This window comes from Pocillopora verrucosa, chromosome 7, assembly GCF_036669915.1.
Source record: "Pocillopora verrucosa isolate sample1 chromosome 7, ASM3666991v2, whole genome shotgun sequence".
Taxonomy (NCBI): domain Eukaryota; kingdom Metazoa; phylum Cnidaria; class Anthozoa; order Scleractinia; family Pocilloporidae; genus Pocillopora; species Pocillopora verrucosa.
In genome coordinates this window covers 11,734,197-11,760,689 of record NC_089318.1, presented here as the reverse complement: position 1 = coordinate 11,760,689, position 26,493 = coordinate 11,734,197, and the positions used below count along the sequence as shown (strand labels likewise).

At 39.0% G+C, this 26,493-nt stretch overlaps 3 protein-coding genes and 1 pseudogene across 3 annotated transcripts; 2 read left to right on the top strand and 2 right to left on the bottom strand.

The window, feature by feature from the left end:
• Nucleotides 1–480: 480 nt before the first annotated feature.
• On the bottom strand, nt 481–1,419 carry LOC131792971 (putative nuclease HARBI1; annotated as a pseudogene).
• Nucleotides 1,420–2,574: 1,155 nt separating this feature from the next.
• LOC131792941 (protein transport protein Sec23A-like) lies at nt 2,575–14,842 on the top strand. The gene is made up of 22 exons (XM_059110353.2): nt 2,575–2,753; nt 2,829–2,947; nt 3,055–3,112; nt 4,969–5,055; nt 5,874–5,954; nt 6,536–6,607; nt 7,306–7,392; nt 7,557–7,654; nt 8,258–8,402; nt 8,851–8,910; nt 9,474–9,572; nt 9,716–9,831; nt 10,209–10,332; nt 10,596–10,676; nt 11,061–11,150; nt 11,310–11,506; nt 11,605–11,743; nt 11,997–12,070; nt 12,757–12,844; nt 13,182–13,268; nt 13,352–13,507; nt 14,401–14,842. Exons 1-22 carry the CDS (start codon nt 2,652–2,654, stop codon nt 14,557–14,559), a joined length of 2,319 nt encoding a protein of 772 aa, XP_058966336.1. The 5' UTR covers nt 2,575–2,651; the 3' UTR covers nt 14,560–14,842.
• A 2,329-nt stretch (nt 14,843–17,171) lies between these two features.
• On the top strand, nt 17,172–20,037 carry LOC131792951 (high mobility group nucleosome-binding domain-containing protein 5-like). Its single transcript, XM_059110367.2, has 2 exons — nt 17,172–17,285; nt 18,614–20,037. Exons 1-2 carry the CDS (start codon nt 17,213–17,215, stop codon nt 19,915–19,917), a joined length of 1,377 nt encoding a protein of 458 aa, XP_058966350.2. The 5' UTR covers nt 17,172–17,212; the 3' UTR covers nt 19,918–20,037.
• Nucleotides 20,038–20,626: 589 nt separating this feature from the next.
• Nucleotides 20,627–26,386, bottom strand: LOC131792950 (protein-glucosylgalactosylhydroxylysine glucosidase-like). The gene is made up of 7 exons (XM_059110366.2): nt 25,702–26,386; nt 24,231–24,430; nt 23,487–23,824; nt 22,668–23,185; nt 21,979–22,140; nt 21,494–21,838; nt 20,627–20,785 (listed from the first exon to the last, which is right to left on the bottom strand). The coding sequence occupies exons 1-7, from the start codon at nt 26,311–26,313 to the stop codon at nt 20,726–20,728; spliced, it is 2,235 nt and encodes a 744-aa protein (XP_058966349.2). The 5' UTR covers nt 26,314–26,386; the 3' UTR covers nt 20,627–20,725.
• Nucleotides 26,387–26,493: the final 107 nt, after the last annotated feature.

The window sequence follows — 26,493 nt, the reverse complement described above, 5'->3', positions numbered from 1 at the left end:
CTTATTTTGCAATTCAATTTGTATGCATTTATTAGTAATTCTAAAAAAAAGTGTCATAATATTTGGACATATTTATGATGCAGTTCTAATTTAAAAGACACCACTACTTTGCTCAGAACATTAACTAGGTAAATCTAAAAAATACTGAAATGAAAATGAGGTAGACGTTGCACCAAATAATTACTTGACGTCCCTTTGTTTTAAATGAGCTAAATTTGAACGGAAATAATTATACTATATATTTTAGCTTTCAGCATACAAAAATTATTTTATGACGTTCCTTAGTCTAGTGCCATTGCAATAATATCATGACCTGGGAGGGGTACTAGGAAAACCAATTGTTGTTGTTATTGGCCACATCAATTTCAGTAGCATCATTGACATCTAGGCATATGTTGTAAAATACAACAGGTTATGATTGTAGAGCATACTTTCTCCTCTGATTCATCAAGCTTATCCAGGGAACACCTCCACCTCATGTTTAACAGCCCAAATGACTGCTCAATAACTACCCTTGCAATGCTCTGTGATTTACTAAAATCCCTTTGAGTGGCTTTACCTCTGTGTCACCTATCTGACACATTGGGGAATACAACATATCCCCATTTCCTATTGAAGTGGAAAATGAGCTCTATAACAGCACATGAGCATCATGAATACTTCCAGTGTAGCCAGTACTAACATGTCAAAACTTTCCATTAGCATCAGCGACTCCCTGCAAAACAATGCTATGGAAACTTTTTCAATTCATATACTCATTTGGGTTGTTTCTTGAAGCCTTAACCCTTCAACTCCTAAGAGTGACTAGGATCCAAATTTCTCTTACAATATCACTCCTGAATCACACATTACGGTTACAAGAATATAGAAAATGATCACCAAATAAAGGAGCTTCTGATTTTTAGGTATATTCTCATTGTTAGCACCTTTGGAAATGTAGGGAGAAGAGTATAGAGAATAAGCATATTGATGTTAGGGTGTAAAGGGTTAATTGGTATATGCAATCCATCAAGAGCACCTACAACCTGAGGGAATTGGTTAATGTTCTGAAATTCCTGTATGGTTTGTCGAGTTTCAGCCTCAGCTTGGGAAATTTAATGAAATTGTTAGCTCTTCTCAAACAAAGCAAAATTAGCCCTTGATATTCATGGCTCTGCAGCAGCCAATTCCAAATGTTAATCCCACAGTTCTCCACAAATTCCTAGTACATAACCTCCAAAGAGCAACAGCTACCTGCTTCTCCACTGCGATTGCTTCGCAATGAATTGTATTCTGACAAACCAACTGAGGGCCAAAAAGACCACAAATGTGTTCAAATGTTTCCCTGCTAACCCTGAAGTGTTCCTGCCAGAAATGATCCTGATATCAGTCCACAATGAGCTTTTTAAACCAAAACTGTGCTCATGGATAAACCCACATGGCTTTGTGAAGGCGGCAATGGTTGTAGTGTTCATTTTAGTATCAACAGGATTGCCATATTCCGTCAAATTCTCTTTTGCATAGATATGGCAAAAATCAGCACAAGAGAGGTCATAAAGAACGTTTTGTCTCCCGCCATTTTTGAAAAGTGCGCACTTCTGCAATTTGAATCGTCTGAGTCAGCGGGTTAAATTCTGGGTCAAATTTCCCAGTGAAAACAGATATCACGTTTAAATAGCAAATGTTGGTCTGTAAACAAACACCTAAAAACAACGTTCAGCTAGTTCATCGGCCGAGTGAAAACGCAACTAATTATCTCAAGGAATTTGATTTAATTAAAGAGTTAACACCTCGATGTATAACGGCCGTTTTTGGATCGGCCTATCGTTTTATGCCTACTCCTTGCGCAGACAGACCATTATTTAAGCAATTTTTGCCACTCACTCCAAAGCGCTATTTCAAGAGAAAGTACTATCGTTTTAAGGAATATTTAAAAACACAAACTTAAGAACATGGTTCACTTATGTAAGAGAAGGAATCAAAACAAGCAAAGATGAGTTTTATCCCTGTCCATTTGACCAGAGTGGCCGCCTCTTGACCTAATCATGCCCGTTCGCTCTTTGCACTCAGTTTCTCTTGCATCCCGAATTGATATTTGATGTTTCAAAGTCAGTCTGTGCACAAAAAAATGTTACGACAGTACACGGATTCGAGCTTCATTTGAACTGAATTTATCTTACCTTATCCTTCTCATGTTCAGTGTCTCTCTACTCCCTATTTCCTTCCTCTCTTCTCTCGTTGTTTTAAGGCGTTTAGCTGTAAAGCCAGTCGTTGAAAAGTACATTTTACGCGGCGGCGCTCAGACTTCGTTTGGCTTGTGTTTGCTGTGGTTATAAGAAAACTCGCTCTAGGGTTGATCGAGGAAGAGCGAAAACAGAAGCGGTGTTTTTGGTTTCACGAATGTTTACCAATCAGTCAGAGAAAACAGCCGACTGGTACAGTCCACAACACTCACGCCGATGGCGCAGCTCTCCCGCTCGTTTGCTTCTTCGACTCGATCTCCGGGGATTCCAGTGCTATTAAGAAGGAGTGGAGACTGGAAGGAGAGGGCAGAAATCGAAGACACTAGTTCCCAGGTTTTAGCCTTACCAGCGACGTGGCACAAAGGTTGTTGGCAATTTCTTGTTGAAACATTTCGTCTTAATGAAACTTGTGGTGAGTTCCTTTCAAAAATGACTTCGTACCAGGACTTTATAACTCAGAACGAGGACCGTGATGGTGTTAGATTTAGCTGGAATGTTTGGCCCTCGAGTCGACTGGAAGCTACGCGAATGGTGGGTTGAGAAACATTCCACATAGTTATTCCTCTTTACGACTCAACTCAGGAATCTCATCACGATTTTCTTTAGGTTGTTCCTGTTGGTTGTATGTACACACCGTTGAAAGAACGACCAGACCTTCCTCCAATCTGTTATGATCCTGTTTTGTGTACAAGGAACACTTGTAGAGCAGTGTTGAACCCGTTTTGGTAAGTTAATGAACGATGTATGTACGTACATGAAATTTGACATTTGGGAGGAAAATTTTGATTTGATAATGTATTGTATTTGATGTCTTTTATGTTTTTGTCAATAGTCAAGTGGACTATCGATCTAAAGTTTGGCACTGCAATTTTTGCTTCCAACGAAATGCGGTAAGACTTGTTTACATGGGTATGGTGAATCACACTTAACATTTTTAGGACGACATAGTGCCCAAACGTAAAAAAGCTGTGATAGTAACAAGCTTGCTCAATGAGAATAACTTAAATAAAATTGTATACATGCGATTTGCACATTTGTCAGGATTAATTAATCAAATTATATTGTTGGGAATGAAAAACTTTCATCTTCAGTGAACTTTATATCACTTAGTACCACACAGGTTAAGGGTAGAGTCCAGAAAAGCTTTCTTTTGGTGGCTAATCTTGTATCAACCCTTGCCAAAGTCATCACTGAAAGGACATTTGACACCAGTCAGTCAATTAAAAAAAAGTGACAGAAAACCTAGGTCCGGAAGGTATTTTCAGTGATACACTCAAGAACACCACAACTAGCAATTTAGAGCAGTCACACACTCTACCAGCCTTAAAATATTGGTTCAAAATTAGCATGGGTACATCAAGGCATGGTTACACGCAGGAAGTAAAGAGAGTGCCAAGTACATCCATGACTTGATATATGCATAGATAAAAGCATGAACCAATTATTTTATAACAAAGTATGCAGACACAAGTTGTGCTCAAAAAAAGAGTTTGTTACAACTTTGTCAGGTTTGCCAAGTGTTTTACCTGAAAACCATGAATGAAGGAAAATAAATATTTTTGAGACCAAATCCTCATTCAAAGACTTGTGAATTTTCTGGTCAGAAGTGAAAAAAGAACAAATTTCTTCGATATACAAGACTGCTTAGAAGATTACCCATGCTTGAATTGTTGTTAACAATAATTTATGACCAGAAATTGCTAGCTTTGTGTTGAAAATTATAGAAAATTGTATTATTTTAGAACAAAATCTTCTACTGAACAAAACTTTTGAGACATAACAATACTTTAAGTCCCCAACACATAAAGCCTCAGTGAAAGTCATAAAAGCACATTTTTGTTCCTCCAGCCATGATTTACATAGCATGTGGGAAAGAAGTATCATTAACTCCAAAGCTAATTTGGTGGTGGAAAGAGCTACAAGCTCATTGTTTATCAAAATGATTATTATTTAGCACATTTATTTTTCATTTTGAGAAAAGGTCCATCTCAATTGGAATGGATCAGAAAAACAAGGTTTGAAAACTTGTGGCTAAAATCTACAGAAACTTGCAGCTGAAGCAAAACTTCACATAGAGATTTACACCATAATAGCTCCTTAGGAATTAGAAAGGACCTGTGCCCTTAGTATGTTATGGTAACAGTGCAATCATGAAAGGTACACAGATTTGCATTGAACTGAAGAATCTTACCCCAATATAGATATCAAATCTAACTGACAAACTCCACCTCTATACTGGTTTACTACCATGATTAATATCACTGATTTTTAAAGAGCAAATTTTCCATACACAAGCATTCAAACAACTCAGGTAGAATAAGAATAATAGTTATTGTGGTTGGTAGAAATGTGAGAGAACTTGAAGAAAAACCTTTGAAGGGATGCCAAGAACTCAGCTCACATATTACACTACAGTGTGTAGCTTTTAGAATCCAACCATGGAGGTACTGTCGTGAAAGCAAGCACTGTTACCACCATGGCTTCCATGTGCACCATCACAGCAAGGCTTTGTTGCTATAGTTTACATGGTTACTAACTTTGTGATTTTCAAACTTGCTATAGTTTACATGGTTACTAACTTTGTGATTTTCAAACTGGGCAATCCCTTCATACTCTTAGGTTGAAACAATTTAGTAAATTAGCTTGATATTACTTCTTAATAGGCAATGATACATTTATGTATGAATATATGTACAAACTGTAAACTATACATTTAAACTGATACAGTGTACTTTGTCATTGACAGTTTCCTCCTCAGTATGCTGGAATATCAGAACAGCACCAACCTGCTGAACTTATTCCTCAGTTTTCAACCATTGAGTACACTCTACAGGTAAACTAATAGTTTGCATAATTAAAGCCATTAACTTTGTTTAGATTTATTAGAAAATCCCAGTACGACCTATCGCATGCATTTTGTGGGGACTTATTAATTAATTTATGTGAAACATCATTTTGATTTTGAGTGCAATTTGCTTAACACCTGTAGACAAGATTTGGTAGAGTCTCCATTCACATCAGATACACTTCTCATAAGAATCTCATAGGAATGGGCGAGACTCTCTCTGACTTTATTGTTGCCTAATTACTTTGACTTTAAGTATAACCCTTCCTCCCTGTAGGGATTTGCTAGAAACCTTACTCTAGTTTTTGATCAACTCTCTTGTCCCAGAGGAAGCTTTCTTTTTTACCAAAATCCTCAAGTGCTGCCATAATATTGGACATCCTTCTTATGAGGTGTGGGATTGACAGCTGAAAGAGTAGCAAAAGATAAAGGATAAGAAAATTTTTGTTCTTAGTTGTTGATTTCACTTATTCATTTGATGAATTGCTGTACTTCAATTGGGTGGGTGGATAGTTTAGATTTGAAAGACAGACTTCTACATGCAGCAACCACTAAATTCACAACAACAGGCTCCCAACAAAACCTCTAACCTGGGGAATGCCAGATAGAAAAATATCCCAATCCATCTACCCTGAGGTATGCAATTTATCTCAGATCCCCTGAATTGTGTGGCCAGTCCCATCCATGGGGGAGGGGGGGGGATGGGTGGTTGTGCTTTGACTCAAGTTCTATTTGTACATACATGTACAGATTCAAAACATTACTGGTGTATTTGTTCTGCAATGTGATGTACCTGTTTTTTTCAGCGTGGAGGCACCTCTGGTCCATTGATATATTTGATAGTGTTAGACACATGTATGGATGATGAAGACTTCCAGGCTGTGAAGGTCTGTTTTCATACTGTATACATTGGACTCTAAACTTAACTTTTGTGAAGTACACTTTAGAAATGGCATATTCCCAATTTGGTAGAAGATGTTGAGTATGGGTTGTATTACTATTTTTACTGTAGCATTATCAAAGTTTTGACCCATCTAATGTAGTGAATAAACAAATATGAAATCAAGGTAAACTGTAAAATCATTTTTGTGTATATTTCCACACATTTGTAAGTTTTCTACCACGTGCATGCTACTACAGGCCCTTGAAGCCTGTGTACGTTAATTCCCAGACATAATGTGCCCTTAAGGAATCAAGAGATATTGTAGTGAAACCACTGGGTCGTCCTCTTTCTGTTATCCAGGAGCCACCCTCAGAAGATGCTGATGTGCAATCCATGTCATTATACTCTCACAAACAGCTCCCCTTCAAAAAAATACTGCAAATAGCAATATGTGGGTCTTAACTTATGTTTGGAAAAAGGATTATCAGAGAAAAAAACATAGGACAGGGTTGGAATAATTATGAGTTATGAACTATAAATCTGGATTAAGGAATTGGACGTGAAATGCTTTTTTTTGTGTTGAAGGAATCTCTGCAAATGTCTCTGAGTCTAATGCCACCCAATGCATTGGTTGGTCTCATCACATTTGGTAAAATGGTAAGGAACCCTGTTATTTTGCTATGTAGTAAATTACTCTATGATAATTAATTTTGTAGGTAATCAGTGCCATCAAGGTTTATTTGCATGTAATGTGAACAATTTTCAGTGTTTAAGTTGTAATGTGCTGATTGATTCAAAGCTTCAACATCCCCCCTCTTGCCACCACCCCCCTCCTTTTGAGGCAACCCACAGCCATTTAACTGTTTAACTGTTGTTGAAGCCCTGGGGTGGGGAACTTGAACCTTGTCCTGGTGGGGTGGAGAATCTGAACCAGCTGAATACATGTTTTAATTTTGAATATAGAGGAGTTTTAGGATATAGAGTCCACTTTTGTGAGCAAATGGCTTAGAAGAAAATATTCACACTGTACAATGATGCTTATAGATGGGGAAAAAAAGCATCAAATTATATGACAGTTGTTGACCATACAAGGAATGGTTCAGTATAACATTTTGGTCAAGTGGGGCATTCAAATGCAGTTTTTGCTATGGGGGTGGGGTGGGATTTTAAATGAACTAATCTTTTAAAGTTAAAATGTCTGTATAGAGTATAGTGTAGAGAAAAGATGTTGTGATCTTGGGAGTGAAAGGGTTAAACATTAAGAATTTAAAGGTATTTTTGAACAGGGTACGTAATATTAATGATGAAATTTAAAGAAGGTTGCAGACCATATCATCTTTCTGGTACTGTTTCAGGTTCATGTCCATGAGCTGGGATGTGAAGGTTGCTCCAAGAGTTATGTCTTCAGAGGAACAAAGGACCTTAATGCTAAACAAATACAGGTTTGTTTATGTGGAGAGTACATGTGTATGTTACATTACTGTTCTTGCAAGCAAGGAATGTTTCCTTAACAGAATGAAAAGGAAATTGGTCAGACTAGTTTTTTTCACTTTTTCCTTTTATGTTGATTATCCTTAACAGAAATGGTGCTTTGTCCATATTTTAGGATATGCTTGGCCTAGGAGGCAGTGGGCGAGGACAACAGCAGCAAATGAGAGGAGGACCTGTACCACCACAACAACAGTCCAATGAAACATTTAACAGGTGTTCATACTGTAATTAGAACTAAGCACCACTACATAGCAGGTGTAGTTTAGAATTATACCAGGTTTGCTCCAAAACCAATTCCAATTAGTTTGAACTTTCTCTTCCTTGGTCGATTTTCCTCTGAATTCTGTAGGTTTCAGGTCAGTTCTTCAAGTTGAAGTTTGGGGAGTGAAATGTGTACACTTTAACATATATGCTCCATGTGGAAAAGTGTTTTTTCAATTTATTTGTACAATGTATGCCATGCACAGTTGATGTTCAAAGCAATGAAACCCCTGGTCACTGGGGGAATTTGGAGAGAAGTATAAAATTTGCTCCAACACTGGTTTATTCACAAAATTATATTGTAATGCATCACTGCAGTTCCTGTAGGAGCTGTTATGATGCAAAGCTTAAATAACTAGACAGTTTTTGTGTGTACTGTTTTATAGTATAACTCCATCTGTTCAGGTAACTCCCACTTAAGGTCAGGGGTAATCATAAATGCTTACATGCACATGTAAATGGGTACATGTACATTAGTTGTTTGGTACTTCAAGTTGCTATTCTTGGGCATGACATTCCAAGGCCAGAGTATGATATATTATTATTTATGTATAGGTTTCTCCAACCAGTCCACAAATGTGATATGAGCCTTACTGATCTATTGGGAGAACTTCAGCGAGATCCTTGGCCTGTTCCAACTGGCAAAAGACCCCTAAGGTCAACTGGTGTGGCATTGTCCATTGCTATTGGTCTGCTTGAGGTATGGTCTCCCTTGTATATTAATTTATCAACAATAATATGTACTTGAGGGTGTACATGTACTTGTAATATGTTTTGTTATAGTCTGAAACCCCCGCACAATGTTCTGAACTGTAATTTTGAAGAACTTATTTTTAAATGAAGGGTTTGCAATAATGAAGGATTTATAACTAATAAGAGCAATGAAACAGTTTGATTCCAAGTTTTTGTACTTTTTCCACTCTAAAAGACATCACTTTCTTAGGCAGCTGTTTAGCTTTCCTTGTCTTGTCCCAACCACTTCATGGTTTGAATTGTCAGGTGCAATGATGAAAACCTTTCTGGGGAAGATTAGAAAATGAATGTACTGACTCTAACTTCAAATCACTGACAGTGATAAATATCATGTAAACATTAAAATATACAACAGCTTAGAGGCAGTGTAACAGCTATTGTTTATTTTCTTTTAGTGCACATATCCTAACACTGGTGGTAGAATCATGTTGTTCATGGGAGGACCAGGAACACAGGTATATATCAAGGCTTGAGTTTTTTGTTAAAAAACTCTGTCATACTTAACATACTTAGCATATTTTTTGCCAAGTGAGCTTCTTGTACTTACTTGTAATTCTGGATGAAGAGAGTTACTGAAATCCTCTATCACTTTTCTAAAAATGCATTTATCTCTGCAAAATATGCAGCTATTTAAAACATGAAAATTGTTTTCACTTACTCTCTTGTGATCACCTTGAATGACCAAGGAGAGCATACTTAGTTTCTCAGTTGTTTTAATAAATCCAGCTACTGTCCTAAAGACCAATAAGAAGAATTGACTTAAGTCACTAAACAATTGCAACTCTTTCTCAGTCACAAACATGATTAATACACTGTTTGAACAAGTACATTTGTATAATAATGAAACATGTATGAAAATGCTGTATTTTTCCAGTGAAGCAATGTGTACATGAATTTAAAAGGAATACTGCACAACACTTAGACAAAGAATTTTCAGTTCTTGAGGAATTGATTGTGGAGCCTTTAATTTTTTTGTGAGAAGACTACAGGTGATTCTTTCGTGTATTGTGCTCAACAGGGACCAGGTATGGTGGTTGATGAAGAGTTAAAAAATCCAATGCGATCACATCATGATCTTGAGAAAGACAATGCAAGACATGTCAGGAAAGCTATTAAGGTATCAAATGTATATCACCTCAGTAAGAAATAAATAATCCTCAAATTGAAATGTTTGAAATCTGCCCCCTCAGACATTGCTCTGAAAAGTTTCCAGTAGCTTTTTAGCTACATCAGTAACCAACTTGTTTATATGACTTGCAGCATTATGAAGCATTGTCACGCCGTGCTGCAGAAAATGGGCATGTTGTGGATATATTTGCATGTCAGCTGGATCAGACAGGACTTCATGAAATCAAGAGTTTTCCTAATGTCACAGGGTATGTCATGAGACAGTGTTCTGCTAGACTAAATTCTGTTCAGCATGCAAAAGAAGTTAAAACACTTTTTGCCTTATTTATTTCTAGCTATACTTAGTCTAGTCAAGTTCACTAACCAGATTAACAATTTACTGGCCCAATTTTTTTATTACTTTTCCTAACCTTTTTTTTCTATTTGCAAAACTCTACTTTTAGATTTCAAAAGTGCTTGAGCTCAAGCTCTCATTCAAGGGAGCTTTCGAAATGATTGTTTTCTGAGTATGCTTGTGTTAATTGCAGAGTTTTATCAAGTTTTACTATTTTGTTTTAAGATATTACCATGCTTTGCTTTAGTATGGTGCTGCACCAAGCTGAAAAGTACTTATCTTTTGTTCTAGAGGCTACATGGTGATGGGTGATTCATTCAACACAGCACTTTTCAAACAGACATTTCAGAGAGTGTTTTCCAAAGATATGCGTGGAGAGTTTAAGATGGCTTTTTGTGCTACACTTGAAGTGAAGGTTGGTGGATTTTAAGTTTCTTGGGATACAGCAAAGTTCACCCTTTAATGCTTCTTTTGTAAATGTATATCAGCTTTAGAGTGTTCTTTCAAAGCCCCCTCTCTCTCCCCTCATGTTGTCCTTGACTGAATTGGAGCATCTGAACTGCCAGACATATACAAAAATCCATAATCATATTCCTTTCACTACACTCATACTGGCTACGAACCTTAAGTAAACATGTATGATCTGCTTGGGTTGTTAAGTTTTGATATTTATTATAGACATCAAGAGAGTTGAGAGTGTCAGGTGCCATTGGACCATGTATATCGTTGGACAGAAAAGGACCTAACGTTTCTGAAACAGTAAGACCTGTTTTCAGTTCTAGATGAACTGAGGGAAAATAAAGTTACTGGTATTTTAAGTGTACACTGCATATAGAACTAGGAAATAAAACGTCTAATTATAAGAAACAATTTAAAACCACATGTCATTACCTTTATGCAATAATTGTTGTTTTTAGGAAGTTAAAAAGTATTACCTACTTTTACTTAAGCGTGAATTTAAATGCTTAATTTAAGCAAGACCACTTCAGATAGATTGGTAAACATAAATGAAATGGAACTAGAGAAAGGAATTAAATTGTGCTCAATGTGGTGATTAGCGGTAAATGGCCATTTAAAATATTTATCTGTGATATGATTAAATTCCTTACAAAACTTAAAAAACGAAACATACATTTATTTAAGGAAATTGGAGTTGGTGGAACATGTGCATGGAAGATGTGTGGATTAGAGCCTCAGACAACACTTGGAGTTTTCTTTGAAATAGTTAACCAGGTTTGTCTCTTTTTTTCAAATTTAAATTGGTGTTTAGTAGCTTCAGTTGTACTATATGATATGAGATGGGTACTGTTCAATCCTTAAAGAATGCATTTGATCTTTCTTCTTTACCTGATAAAGAAAACATTTCACTAATTGTCTGTTTCCAAATCACAGCACACAGCCCCAGTCCCCCAAGGAGGGCGTGGTTGCATACAGTTTATCACTCAGTATCAACATTCCAGTGGCCAGCGGAGAGTTCGAGTCACAACGTGCGCACGAAACTGGGTAGATGCATCAAATGTTCAACACATCGCTATGGGGTTCGACCAGGAGGCTGCAGCCGTTATGATGAGCAGAGTAGCTGTTTTCAGGTATAACGGTGAATTCAGTAAAGTTAACATTTTCTTTGAAAAACACTTTTGCGTGTAGAGAGTAAGTTATTTGAAAGCGTCGTTGTGGTCTGTTATAGAGCTGAAGGAGATGATGGACCTGATGTGTTGCGCTGGTTGGATCGCATGCTCATTCGACTATGTCAGAAGTTTGGTGAATACCATAAGGATGACCCAGGCTCTTTTCGTTTGGCAGATAACTTCTCACTTTATCCACAGGTACGATATTATGGCCTCAATATGCAGAATGTCCCAACTTTACCTGAGCAGGTGTCCGCCTCAGCCTTCCCCCTCTCCTCCCTCAGTACACGTTTCATGGTACTAGTCGTGATTATCATGAAGATTGGAGCTTTAAACGTATGAGGCAAACTGAATGTTCCACAGATCCATTAGAAATTCCAGTCTCCCCTTCAGGCCGCGCACTTTTCCTTTGAGTAAATGTAACTTATATTTTTTATCCATTATGTTGCAGTTTATGTTTCATCTTAGACGGTCACAATTCCTTCAAGTGTTCAATAACAGCCCTGACGAGACAGCCTACTACAGGTACAACGTTTGTTACTTGTTAATTTAACCCTTATACAAATATTGAGAACATTTAGGGGAGGCCAATGTCAGTTGATGTATTTACCATATGATCAAAGTAGTTTACGCCAGTGTTTGTTAAACATTTACGGAAGGACGAATTTCTTTATCCATATGTCGTGTAAGTTGGAATTTCCTGATTCAGTGAACTGCATTAGCCAAGGTGGACCCTCTCAAATGTTTCAGTCAGTGATAACTCTCCTTATCAGGCGGGATTTGTGTTTTTAAACAGTAACAGGTTTTGTGACTCATTCCATCAAATCTTTTCAGTACTATTAAAATCGCGCGAAAATTACAACTCTGTTGAACTAATTCACTCTTACGATGTGCTTGTTAATTCTCCTCTTAAGGTGCTTCACATTTCCTTGTAAGTTAATTACGAGAATTTGACCGTGTTTTAATTTTATTTTGTTTGCAACCTCGCGTCGTTATGGTACTTACTGGCTAGAAATGGATATTGAGCAGCGTAGCCAATCAGACTGCAGCATTTGCGACAATGCCAGTTGATGTATGCAAACAATAAGTAGTGATATGGAAAAAAAGGACGTTGCGATATGAGGCACAGAGCGACACATCGTTCGTCTCGGAAGACTTAGAAGGAAAAGTGAAATTCACTGTAACCATCTTATTTTTGTTTTGCATTGCAGACACATTTTAAACCGTGAAGATGTAACAAACTCGTTGATTATGATTCAACCTATCCTGTACTCATATTCCTTTCACGGCCCCCCTGAGGTTAGTTCACGGTCAAAACTGAACCTGCATTGTGGTACTACGGGTTTTGTTCATAAAGCCCAGCAAGATACCAAAGAAATAGGGGAGCATTTGAATAGTGAACCCAACCAATAAAAATTAGAGCGAACCGAAGTCGAATTATTATTTCAAAGTCATGGTGGATCGATTGTTTATTCAATGTACCAGTGTAACGATTTAAAGTGGTCTGACAGAAAAGAAAGCGCAAAAAAAAAGACAATCTGCAACTTAGCAAACTTTGAATTTATGGTATCGTTATAAAAGACCATAAGACTGGTCAATTTTCCTGATGATTTTTCTTCCATTTGATCTTTTTCAGCCTGTGTTGTTAGACTCTAGCAGTATTTTAGTTGACAGAATTCTTCTCCTGGACACATTCTTTCAGATTCTTATTTTCCACGGAGAGGTATGTTGACAAACTATTTAGTATCATTTTTATATTGAAAAGTAATGATTCTCATTGGATTGTATTTCATTTTCTCTGAGTAGACAATAGCACAGTGGAAAAAAGCCGGTTATCAAAGTGATCCACAGTACGAGAGTTTCCGTCAGCTTCTTCAGGCTCCAGTAGATGACGCAGGTGAAATCCTACAGGTTCGCTTCCCCATGCCACGTTACATCGAGACTGAACATGGGGGCTCTCAGGTAACATTTTGGGGTTTCGTATTTGTTTCAGTCGACTCCCAATAGCTCAGACTTCATGGGAAATTTAGAAAGATTTGAGTTATCGTTAGTTAAAAAACAATTAAAAAAAAAGAGACCGGAACATGAATTATTTTGGGCGCTAGTGTAGTTAAGCAGCAATTCTTCATGGAAATACAGGCACTGTTGTTGTGCACTGGAAATACAGGCGCTGTTATGGTGCCCTAACCCAGGAAAAACTGAACTGAGCGCGTTTTTTGTAATGCAAGAAAGGAAAAGTATAAAATGGCTGTTCAAATTAAATTACATATTTTTGATTGCAGTACACTATTTGTTTTGATTTGTCACGTTCTGAAAGACGTAGTTCGACGTGGTTCGATAGTTATCGTGGGTAAATTTATAGGGAATGACCTGTGTGGAAACGAAAATTGCTTCGAGTTAACGGGAGGTTCGAGTTATTGGTGTAAGTAAGAGACTGTTTCGTTAAAAGGAAAGGTTGATTCAGAGAACCTTTTTTTTCTTGAAGGGGGGGGGGGGCAGTTCAAGAAAAAACAAACAAACAAATAAAAATACGCAAAGAAATACCGTGTCTCATGACGCTCTTGAAAATCAATTCAAACTCGTTGTTATACAATGGTCCTATCAGGAAGGCATGTCATACTAAAATGGTTTTACCGACTTGTTTGCGGTTCTAATTCTTCGCTTTGAGGTCCTATCCAGACTTTCAACGAGTCCAGCTTGCGTTAAATTTCAGTTGAAAACCAAGGTTGACTTGTGAAATAAACCCGGATTTTTTTTTTTGTATCATTTCTAGTTCCTCTTCATAGATCAAGACAACTGATAATGCGTTGCGTAGGCGATGTGCGTTAATGGTTGTTCTTCTTGTGGTTTTCTAGGCTCGTTTCTTGCTGTCCAAAGTAAACCCGTCTCAGACCCATAACAATATGTTTGCTTGGGGTCAAGATGCGGCTGGAGCTCCTGTGCTCACCGATGACGTCAGTTTGCAAGTGTTTATGGAACATCTCAAGAAACTCGCTGTGTCTAACACTTCCTAAGCAAAGAATTCCTTAAGGATACATCTAAGGAGCTTTCCATAGAGGAATCCTAGATATCCTATTGAAAGTACCTAGAGGGGACTACCTAAAGAGATCTACCTAGTAATTTCAGAATAGTAAAAGTTTATGCTCGGTGAGGAATCTCACCGCTGGCCTTTTTCTCGATAATTAGTGGTGAATACACACAGACGTTTTGCCTTAAAGAAAAATCTTTAATTCGAGTTGAAAGTATATTCTAGCATACCAAACCCTTTATCTGTATTAAAGAACGTTAGAGAAGCAACATGTTTTTACCTTTTTTATGTCCTATAAATGATTTTCGGTGGAAAGCGAACACTTTGTCGTTCATTTTGCGGCTTGCATCCCAAGACCCATACGAGATCCTGATAACCTCTGGTTTGTGATGATGCGTTTTAATCCTGAAAGGACATGGCTCACCAAACTACAACAGCTCACTGGCAGTTAAATGTCGATGTGAAGCCTCAAGGCAGCTATATAAATCAGGATCTCATTACCCAAGGGTTTCTTTTGGTGCAGTGCGCTTTGAGTGTTAGAGCATCATTAGAAGTTGGCGAGACTCCTTTCGATGAGAGAGCTCCGCTTCCTTTTTCTGAATGTAACTTTGTCACGAACTGGAAAGCCCAACCCAACGGTGGACCAGGACTGATTGACGCACAAGAAGAACAGTACTTGACACGGACAAAGGCACGGCATGTGACTTTGTTGACTTGTTTTGCCGCAATATCACTAGTTTTTGTATTTTACAATATTACAGAGGTGAAGGTGAACAGTGGTGGAAATTTACCGAGCCACAAAACATTGGGGTTAATATCCATCACTTTCACCGACGTGCTAGACACAAACCGAAAATTTCTTTATTTCTGCCAATCTATCGAGAGTGGTTTATGGAAATTAACTTCTTGTCTCTTCGGCTGCTAAGAGCTGAATAGTTGTTTAAGCGTGCACTAAAGCAGGGAGATAATGTAGCACAGTAACAATGTCAACCATATTCGGAGTCAATCATAGCTCGCCTTCAACGCTGTCCGCTGTTAGTATATACTAAAACTTGCTAATCATTACCAAACAAGCCAATCAACGCTCGCGAAAAGCACTATTCACCTGTTTGGCATATACTAAACTTATATACTGATGCAAATCTTAATCCTATAAGCAAGCTCCCCCTTGGTAATCTCCCTCACTTCGCGAGAGAGGTGGCTTGCAGGCAAACACATCCCACCTACTGTGACAAGCTGTGCAACTGTCCCTCAAATCTCTCATTTTTATCTCTTACATTTTGGACAGGAGTCTTTGGATTAACGTCGGACGTTGTTGACATGCACCAGGTGTTCAATTGCGAAAAGAGACATCATGTTAACGGCAGATCTGCGCCAAGTGAGGCGATGAGTCCTTGTTACTAACCTTTTCCATTCCGTTCTTGCCTTGATCCTTCTGTTGTGAATTATTTAGGTACTTATGATTTAGCGCTTGGTTGTGGTTAGGATTTGAATTCCATGGTTACTTTGGTTTTTTCTATTGTAATGCGTTTCCTGATTTTGAATGTCTAGTTGTCGGATTCTTTAATCAGGTCAACCTTATTGTGACACAACAAATATCCTCCAACCCCACCTAAGCGAAAAAAAGACCGTTCCCTCAGAACTGTCTAGTTTTATCCAATTTTTTCATAGTTATTATGTAAATAGATTGATTTCGTGGTCAAGTGGGTTGTCCTTGGCCGTAGTTAAGACTGATTATCGAACAATGACGTTTGTCGACAGAAATTTCTTTGAACCTGCACTTGTTTTGGGCTTTCGTACCGAAATACCGAAATGACCCGCGTGCCCACTTACGCCCAGTGATGGTTTATATGAAACGTAGACTATAGCGTTGGTAATTAAATAGAGGAGAAGTGAGAGAGGTAAACCTGCTGTTAGAAGAAGTTAGCAGTAATGGTTGGGCGATCAGAAAACTTAGCGATTAAATATTCAGAAAAACTGAAACGACAAGTCTAGATTCTTGGTCCCTTCCGCTAAGCTCGGGATGTCCTTCCAGCTATTGCTCTTGTCGACGTTCTAACACTTCGTAAAGTTTTGTTGAAACACCCCGCTCCCCTCCTTTTATCAAGACCGGCCGCTATGAAGAGCTCCGGCTTATTCCACTGAATGGTGACGGATGTCGAGCTAAGGAAAACTTCTTAGATGCCTGGACTAGTGAAAATGGGACAGGAATGACCAGATGATTGAAGAAATTAGACATTAAATTTACAAGGTACTTTGAATAAGGACATAAGTTTCCAACTGTTAGCTTTAAAGAAGTTGTACATATATCAGAAAACTGTCATGACAAATAGTTTGACAAGCTATCATGTACTCGAAATAAGACTAGTTGACTCAAACAACCTATTCACACCAGTTACTATTAGATTTTCCGTTTGTCCCTTAATCCGCTCTGAACCATTCACACACGGCAGGTAATGTTTCATTATCAGCTGGTGACCATTCACATATCTTTCCCGTTTAAGTGGATTATTTGTTACGCGTGAAGAACTTAACACTGAGAACCACTTACACGAAGTGCTTCCACGGCCATGTCAATTCCACGCAGTTATTTTCAAAGGTAAACATCTTGGTGTTGTCGATAACAACCGTAATTCTCCATGCAAGTGCTGCTTGTTTTAGGAGTCGTTTCGCTGTTTCTTTCCACTTCTGAAGGACTTGAAGCAAAGAAAGGTAAAATGAACTGCCGCTCCTGCATCCAATTGTAGACAAAAACGATGCTGTTCTTTGTTGACTGTACTTGACTGTACTCTAATCCTTATTAAATTACAGTATCTAATTTTTCACCTCTCGCAATACACACGATTTAGTCTGCCTCGATACAATCATAACATGACAGATTTGAGAGAGAAAATTCAGGTCACCATTCTTCAAAATGTGAGATAATTGACAGCTATATCCTGTGTTAGATACAGCTTAGTACCTCTTTTAATCAATAGCGCAGTTAAAAATTTCCTTCACAACCCAACCCGGCTCCTTACATCCTTATCCTTAAACCGTTCCTCGATGTACAGCGTTTATCTTATCTTAAGAGGGTTCATGAGCGGAGGAGCTTATATCCGAGGGGGCTTATAACCTGAATAGAAAAGGGACTTTGAAACGAGCCATAGCAACGCTGATCCAAATACGTTTAGCATTTGCTGTTTTTCAATTAAACTTAAAAACATCATGATAAATCGGATTCTTTTAATACATTTGAAACAGAACTATAACTAACAACGTTAACAAAACTGGAACATAACGAAACGGAAGTCCATCAATGCTTTCCTATTAGTGAAATTTATATGTCTGATTCACACCGATTCACTATCCCTCAAAACAAGTTAAAGCTAAAGGAGGGCTCGCATAGGGGGATGGGGGGAATGTGATCAAATGTACTTTTCTGTTTACAGGTAGATAGGCCCACAACCGGAGGGGGGGGGGGAGGAGGGAGTAGGGAGTAGGGGCTTATAGGCGGCAGTCTACGGTATCTCAACAAAGTATGTCAAATTAAGACATCTACACGAAACTGATTAAATTGTTCAGTTTCCTTACGGATCGCAAATAGAAGTCTATCTGTTGGGAAGGGTAATGCGATGAATTTTGATGCGTTTTATGAGCACCTTTTGTTGTATGGAACAATTCAAGAATTTATTAAGATTATGTGTAAACAGGAAGACATACAGACTTTGTGGTTAGAAGCTGGACTGTGGATAGTGGGGTCTGTCCATAAGCTCACGGTACCTCCTTACTCAGGAATATGAATGGGTATCAGCGAGTTGTCAACGAAACTTAACGAGTCACCAGTAGCAACCCTGTAATGGACCAGCCTTCTCACCGAAATGAGGAAATACTTATTTTCATGCCAAACTATGAAAAAAGGGATAAGCTCTGGTACTCGTCGACCAATAGGCTTGCCATACTCACCTTCCCTGCCATAAAAGAGTTTGCAAAGTAACATAACTAATAAATCAAATATTGATAGGTATACATTTATCAATTTTCTCAAATAATTCTTTCAGGACATCACAGGCACCGTCTTAAGGAATTAGGGAAGCAGAAAAATCTTCGAGGAAGCCTGAAGGAGGAAAAATTGCTTGCTAACGGCAAATATAAAGTTATCGGGCGGAACCTAAAAGCAAACCAGACTACCAGAGAGGCTACCGAGAGAAGCTTTGCTTTACTGAGCAGAACGTACAGCCTAAAAATTAAAAAAAAGGAGGCAAGTATACACCATAAGCGTACAAACCACAATTTCCCAAGCAAGATTTCTCCGCAAATTTTTCAGAAAAGTCCTTTCATTAAGCAGGAAGTTAGAAACAGCCGCGCGCCGGAGGCATCCTTTGTTAAAGTTCCGTCTAGTGCACCGAGAGATTCGTTTGAAATAGTGAGCGAAGGAAAAGGATCCACTCAGAGTAAGACGAAGGACGATGTGTTGTTGGAGACCTTGATGCAAACTGATACTGACTCGGATTCAAACCCACCAATCACAGATGATTCTGAACAGGATGAAAACGAGGATATTTCTGTCCCAAGAAGCAATCGCAATAGCGTACATCGTACTGATAACAAGGAGAGACCCGATGATACAGACGAAGAGAAGCTGCCACACACAGATGACCTTGAAACAAAGGAGCAATCTCGATATGACCATAATAATAATGCTGATGATGGAGACGATGATGATGAACCAGATGATGATAAAGAGGACGCTAATGAAGACGAAGATGACGCCAAAGAGAAGAAACCCGTGAAAATTGAAAATCAAGAATCACAATTGCAAAAGATAAAACATGATGAAAATCAAAACATTTCACCTTACGAGATATCGGATCAAATGAGCCAAGACTTGACACGTATTCATGGGGGCATCGAGGATCCAACTGCCGCCCTTGCATATCAAGAACGTCATCTTAAGGCCATGAATGAGCTAAGGGCGTATTCCGCTCGGATAAGACAAAAAATGCTGCAGCGTTTACGATTCAGTTATGGAAACATTGTCAATCAAAACACTTTGTTGGTTCCGCAATATTACATTTCACAGCCCTTGACTGTTCCTGAGGTAGCAGTTAAAGTCCCTTCACTGGTAAGACCCTCAACCTCAGTTTTTCGAGCAGCCTTTTTGAAACCCATGCAAAGGACTTATTCACTTCCGCAATCAAACAATCAAGGATATAGTATCAATGTTAACGGCCTACATGGAGTATTCTCTAAAACACCAGGTTATGTTGTACGATTTCATTCACCAGATAGTGAAGTCACAGTCGTCAAAAAACAGCATGTAACAGATCCAACGAGAGTAAGAGCACTAAAAAATGTATATTAGAACGAAGAATTTACTTAACTATGGCTGAGATTGATTGCTGTGTGCCTTTTCCCCTGTCATTAGATTCATTCAATTTTGTTGAAGGACAATAATGAATTTTGTGTGTCGACATAAAGTGTTTGTCGGGGGTAGACAAGGACAATAAATCCAGTTCGTTCATTTAGGTTCCTTTTCACCTTTCACTACTCAATCGATCAAGTGTACTGCTGTTTTTCCCCAAAGAACATTGATGAGAGAAAAAAAAACAAAGAACCGGTTTTCATAGGAACGGAAAAGCCTCGAGAGTTCGTGGGTTAATTGTCGCATAAGTATCTAGATTAAGTTGCCTAACTAACATGGTAATCGCGCATATGGAGTTAAAAACTCCAATTCTGACCTATTGCACACAGGTGCTTTGGTACTTTTTGGAGTTTTTAGTTCATTCAAGCTAATGCATGAGCGCGCAACAGGCCTATTAAAACTACTTCGTCCTCACCTTTAAAACTAACAAACCGATGCTAGCAAAAATTAGCGATGAAACAATCCGCGGTTCAGATGATGCCGCTAATGTTTTGGTAACAACAGACCTCCTTAGTGTTTCTTGGTCTGAGGCGAAACACGTAGCAACTTATGAGTAAATCAAACTCAGAGAATCTGAAGAACTTTCAGAAATCCATACTCTACAATTGATTAAGGCATTAGGGAGCGTTTAAAGCCAAGCAGTCACAGATATCAACTATGTATTTTAATACACAATTCTGCGTCTGCGCAGTCTCAAAGTTACACGCACTCAGACACTGATTTTTCTTCTTGGGGTCTGGAATCCACCCTATTTACCAGAGCCCATCCTCCGGCCAAAGATTTGCGATTTAACTCGGTTCAGCCAGGCCTGTCAAAGGTATGAAAATAAAATGATAGGACAAAGTTCAGACAAGACTTAAATAATTCTTCAATCGATAAGTTGTTTAAACCTTGGCTGTACTCAAACGTATCAAATACGTGTCACTGGGGATGAACAAATCCAGGATGAACAAAACACTGTACCAGTGTTTTTCAAGTCAAAAACTAGATAAACCTCGTTAATTTTCGTCAGGAAAAACTAAGATATCTAAACTACTAGCTTTTACGGCATACGTCGTATTGATGTATAGTAGGAGTGAAGTCTGAAAATAAGTATCTGAAGAAGTCAAGTAAGAAATATGGCACTAACTTTCCAGAGCTATGAAAGACCTTAAAACCTAGTAGTAATTGTCGGTCGCTAGCTAAATTTCCTTTTAAAATATACCTAGCCGACGACGCTGTCTCCAATTGGTTGATTTACCTTTCAGTTCCATGAGCTAATCTCTTGAAAAAATAGTGCACGGATCCCTCCCACAAGCGCACGCTTCTTTTATTGAACTATGTTCTCAGCCTCCATGCTACATTGCAGGACTCCATTCATGAACGGACACATTCTGTCTGGCCGGATAGGATACACGCGGTGTTTCACGCGCTGGTCGTGTTAAGCAGATAATAGTCATGAACACATGTTTAATCTTCTTTAGAAATTATGACGTTCTTTCAAACTTTGTGGTATTTCAGATTGTATTGTACTCACGCGCTTGCGCACCACTCCATCCTTTGTCTCCAGGGTGACAGGTTTCTCTCGTCTCAGGGCAAATACACCTTCCTTTGTCGACACTTCTAGATCAGGTGATATGGGACCATTGGATACTAACGCGAACGTGACATTGGTGTCTTGCAATTCAAACTTCAGGGAGCAACCCAGATAGTGTAAACTCAAGGTTAATTTAGTCGTTCCGGGAGGAAGGGTAGAATTGAAGTACAGGCCATCACTTCTGATTCGGAAACCGCCATACCCGTAGATAACAGCCTGCAGAAATCCTCCAGCTCCTGTAATGAAGTTCACTGCTCCCTTGCCATTTCGCCTTTCTGACCACACCTACAAAGGCAAATTAATTTTGAATCCATATAAGAACAAAATGGCATTAAATACAGTGAAATAGCCATTAGAGAACTGGCAGCGAGTTTGAAACATCGTTTGGCTCCAAAATACCAAGGGTAAGCTGTATAAGGTACTACCTTAAAGGGACCCTGGATGTTAGCATAGTTCTTGAAAAAGGCTGTTTCAGCTTTCTTTTCCTCGCCAGCCTCCAGCCAGCCAATAGCAAACATAGCATGAGTCATGGCGGGTCCTTCAGGATCTGTAAGCCTCTCATAAAAAGTCAAGTCGTTATATCGGACCTGAAGAAAACAAAAAGGAAAACAAAATGTTTTAAAATATTCATGCTTTACTTTATCAACTTTGGGATCCTCACATGTTGGAACAGGTTTGAAGTACACGGTATATATAAAATCATATGCGTGCATAATTTTTTCTATATCTTTATGTTATCTACACGCGTGTAACGGTCATTAGCTTGGACGAAGGCGGTGAATTCGGCCGAAATGTAGGTGAGGGATATCTTGCTTGACTCTTATTTTGAAATGGGCGTTAAGGCCACGCAAACGAGCAGCAGAGCTTTGTCTCTTGGAAATACGTGAAAAAAACTAGCCACTCAAACTTTAAAAAGGATAGATACTTCTTCTGTTATCACCTACTGAGGGCTAAGTCATCATTATGTACAAATCCTTGAACATCTTACTTTCCATCGTCAGGAATGCATTGTAACAAAGGGTATTTCAAAAAGTAAGAATGGGTACTATAGAATATCTATTTTACTCCGTCAAATCCCCGTCTTGCTTATCAATTTGGCCTTAAAGCCACTCACTTGTTTATCCATTTGATACATCAAGGGAAAGCCCACCAGTATAACGTCTGCCTGTTTAACTATCACATTTGCAACATATCCCTCAAACTCAGGGTGATAGTTATACTTGCTGTTAAAGGGGATGTAAATCTTTTCCGCAATGGTTGACCACACCTCGGGCACCTTCTTGCCCAGGATTTCAGCGGCTTCTTTAGCAAACAGCAAATTTATCTTAGCCACCACATTGGTGAAGAAGGAATTGTTAACTGGATAGTGATACTCGTCCGGTGGCATCACGTGATTGATGATGTATCTGTCTTTCTCAGGATCGTATTCCACCCGGCTGGCCCAGTACTCTGCAGTCTGGTACGTAAGGGGGAATCCAACCTCCCGCAACCAGTGAAGATCCTTAGTAGCATGCCATAACATCTTAGCGGCCAGAGCAATGTCTCCCGTGATGTGATTCTGATTCTTGCCGTATACTTCTCCTGGGGAGGTCTCTAAGCCAGTAAAGGAGCTCTCCCATGGAAACATTGCGCCTGTGTGCGGTGCAATTCGAAAATCACGTAAGAAATCTACCATTTCTCAAAATTATTTTTACGCCAAACTGACAAAAACCAATCAAATACTAATAATTGGTTTTTGTACAATGTGCTGGTCTGTGCGTCCATATCTGCCGTTCCGTCACTCCACCTATGCGCTAAACTTCTGTTTTAAACTTTGCCATTTTGTTTGACCCACGAGAGATTTTTTTCTATCTTTTTGTCCCCAGATCTGTCTGTGAGCCTGTCTGTCCCTCTGTCCATTTGTGTGTTTTTGGGTATATACTCATTTTCCTACCTTTATAACCGTATTCCTTGGCAATTCTGCGGGCTGCGGGCAGCCGTTCCTTTCGATATCTCACAGAACTCCTCGCCAAGTCAGGGTGCAGCAATACTAGAGGGGGGTACATCCATATGTCTTGATCCCAGAATGTGTGTCCCATGTACTCCTCTGAAGCCGGAAGTCCGCCGGGACTCAACCCGTACGGCCAGTCATGTCGAGTGGAACTCAGAATGTAATACATACTGCCGTACACAGCCTGGGCCATTTCTAGGTCCCCTTCGATTTCAATTCTGCCAGTATCCCACAATGCTTTCCAAGCAGCTTTATGCTCTGCAAGAAGCTTTTCCTTCACTCTAAACGAAGTGAACGTAAAAATAAGCATTTGTGTTGCAGGACAATTCGATTATTTCTCTTTACATGGACTACTTAGAGTCTAGCTCGTAAGTTCTCTCCAACAGTGTCAAAAAAGGATCAATTCATTGCCTAATTTTTTCTTCACGTTCTTCACATGCAAATGATTATAATCTTCTCCACTCAGACATTCTGGCGCCGTCATTCGTTATTAGTCACATGCAAATGATTATAATCTTCTCCACTCAGACATTCTGGCGCCGTCATTCGTTATTAGTGCCTCTTCATGTTTTTCTGTCATACCAACGAATTGTTTTTATTTAAAAGTCTTAAGGTTTTCAATTGACACATCCAAGCCTTCTCGGTTATAATGAAGTGAAAACAAAGTCACATAATGTAGATCCTTACAGCATAGCTTCGTCCCACTGAAAGAGGGCTTCAGAGAGCGGGTTGAACTTGGTGTCCAGGTTTGTGGCTATTGAGGTGATGTAGTACCAGGTTTGCTCATCTGAGCTAGCCGTGATTGTCAATGGGTGGCTAGAATCTAGGTACTTCCACACAATTGCCACGTTCGGGCGAACACTTCCATATTCCTCAGTCTGTCTTACCTACATTTATATTTGAATGAATGAGGGAATGAACAATAAGATCAGTACTTGGTGCATCCTCTGACAGTGCAGTTACACCGCTAGTCGTGTCATTTAAATCCGGTGATCGCCCTCCATTCAAAGAAGTCAATTTCGTTTGTTTCGTCTTCTGTCAATAATCCCCTCTGACCGCGGCTTCTTTAACTTTGTGTGGTTGCCGGTTTGCCTCCTTGACTGTTTAATTCTCTACAGCGAATATCATCTACTTAGCTTGACCCTCGCTGAGTGAAGGAGAAGGGCTGATGCGTGACATTTCGACAATCTGAGCGGAAGTCATCGTCAGGGTCAGGTTGTTTTCCTTCTACGCCCTGACTGTAGTCACAATTGTCTTTACGCGCTTAATAATCATATTTACCCGTAAACGAATCGAACGGACAAAGTGTGATGAAATAAGTTGAAGCAAAGCAATTGAAGCGATTCAATAAGTCGAAACGATTGTGACTGAATCACGCTGTCCTTCAATAGAAATAAACCTGAACTAAACTTCAACACACGCAAACTGAACCTGTACTAAGGAAAAATAATTGACTAAGCCGAAACAGACAAATAGCAAAGTAAAACCTAACATATGAAAGAAACGAAGCACAAAATATAGAACTAATTGACAAAATCTACGAGAAAGCGAAAAACTAAACTAAAGTATAAGGCGAAGAACGTTTAAAGAGAAAATTACGTAATCGCTGATATACCTGGCGCCCACGCTGACGACTTCAGAAGCGTAGATATTCCAAAAAGTTATTAGGTAGAATTTTATTTCAGCAGCCACTGCACTGTATTTGTTTACCATCATAACTAACTTCATAGAGAAAAGGAAATTGTGAAATGGATAAGGCCTTTTAACAGAAAAAGCGAATTTTTATCATACAGCGGGGGAGTATGCTGAGGGAAAAAAGGCTAGGGGTGAAATATAACGAGAAATATTATTCGAGCCCGGATTGGGACAAATACAAATCGTTCCTTACTGAAATGGCGACTTATAAGTTAGGAATAAGCCTGGAGGTGAGAACTTGGGAATATCATCGTTATCAGTTTACAAAAATATATTTGGCTTTGATGTCCCTTGTAATCTATAGCTCCGGAAATAAACAGACAATAGTCAATGGATATGTTTTGTCCATTGTTGTCCAAAGTAATCGGCCAGGTCACGTCCACCCTCTCTCAACAATGTATTTATTTATATCTTAGAGCTGAAATAGTGCTATTAGATATGAAAACATGAATATAAAACATACCAAACCTACGCCAGCAAGAGCTTCAGCTCTGTTTGACTCTTTCATGTAAAAATCAATATCCTGTGTGATGTATCCCATGTTTGGAGTAAGGTCCATCAAAAATTCTCTTCCCGCGTTGTTCTTCGCCGTTAGTTCCACAATCAAGAGATTCTTCCTGGTTCTGTGCGCATAAATCCTTTGCTCCACAGTCAAATTAACCGCCTCAAACCACTTGTAAAAGACTCCCTCGTACACGTCCAGCGCATATGAGGTATTCCCAGGGGTCTTCCTGATCTTAAAATTAAGAGAAGCTGTCGAAGGAATGCGCGCTCTATGAGGATGTTCATAAAGGTCTATTGGGTAGATCGGATACTTCTTCTGGTAAGCCTTGCCATTATAAACACCCGATACATGCACTGTATCGCTGTAAATCACTGTGCCTACATAGCCGTTCGCAACAGAAGCCATGAAGTTTCCATTCCTGCTTGATAGCACAGTTGATGGGCTGTTTTGTTCTGGCAGTTTGTCGGTGACGAAGCGAGTTGGTGTTCCAACTGCCGGAATAGAGTATACTGTTGGCACAGCACCCACTAAAAGTAAGGCAAGCGCTACACCACAGCCACTGAGGTTCATCTTGTAACTGAAGCACACTCAAAGAGATGTCCGCAGTCTTACCTACAGTATTGGCAGCAGATGGCTACATTCTGACTAACAGGAAAGATTGGGTTACGTTATGATCTCATTGGCGAATGAATCATTAAAAAATAACAACGGTGATGATTGATAGAGAGAGTTCACTAAACCGTAACAAAA

Excerpts from the sequence above, each read along its gene's own strand:
- LOC131792941 (XM_059110353.2), top strand. The coding sequence starts at position 2,652 with ATGACTTCGTACCAGGACTTTATAACTCAGAACGAGGACCGTGATGGT. Across the intron at positions 2,754-2,828 it reads GACTGGAAGCTACGCGAATG|GTTGTTCCTGTTGGTTGTAT; the intron begins GTGGGTTGAGAA and ends GATTTTCTTTAG. Across the intron at positions 10,333-10,595 it reads GTGCTACACTTGAAGTGAAG|ACATCAAGAGAGTTGAGAGT; the intron begins GTTGGTGGATTT and ends TATTTATTATAG.
- LOC131792951 (XM_059110367.2), top strand. The coding sequence starts at position 17,213 with ATGCAAGTGCTGCTTGTTTTAGGAGTCGTTTCGCTGTTTCTTTCCACT. Across the intron at positions 17,286-18,613 it reads AGGACTTGAAGCAAAGAAAG|GACATCACAGGCACCGTCTT; the intron begins GTAAAATGAACT and ends TAATTCTTTCAG.
- LOC131792950 (XM_059110366.2), bottom strand. The coding sequence starts at position 26,313 with ATGAACCTCAGTGGCTGTGGTGTAGCGCTTGCCTTACTTTTAGTGGGT. Across the intron at positions 23,186-23,486 it reads CAAGGAATACGGTTATAAAG|GCGCAATGTTTCCATGGGAG; the intron begins GTAGGAAAATGA and ends CACCGCACACAG. Across the intron at positions 21,839-21,978 it reads ACATCCAGGGTCCCTTTAAG|GTGTGGTCAGAAAGGCGAAA; the intron begins GTAGTACCTTAT and ends TTGCCTTTGTAG.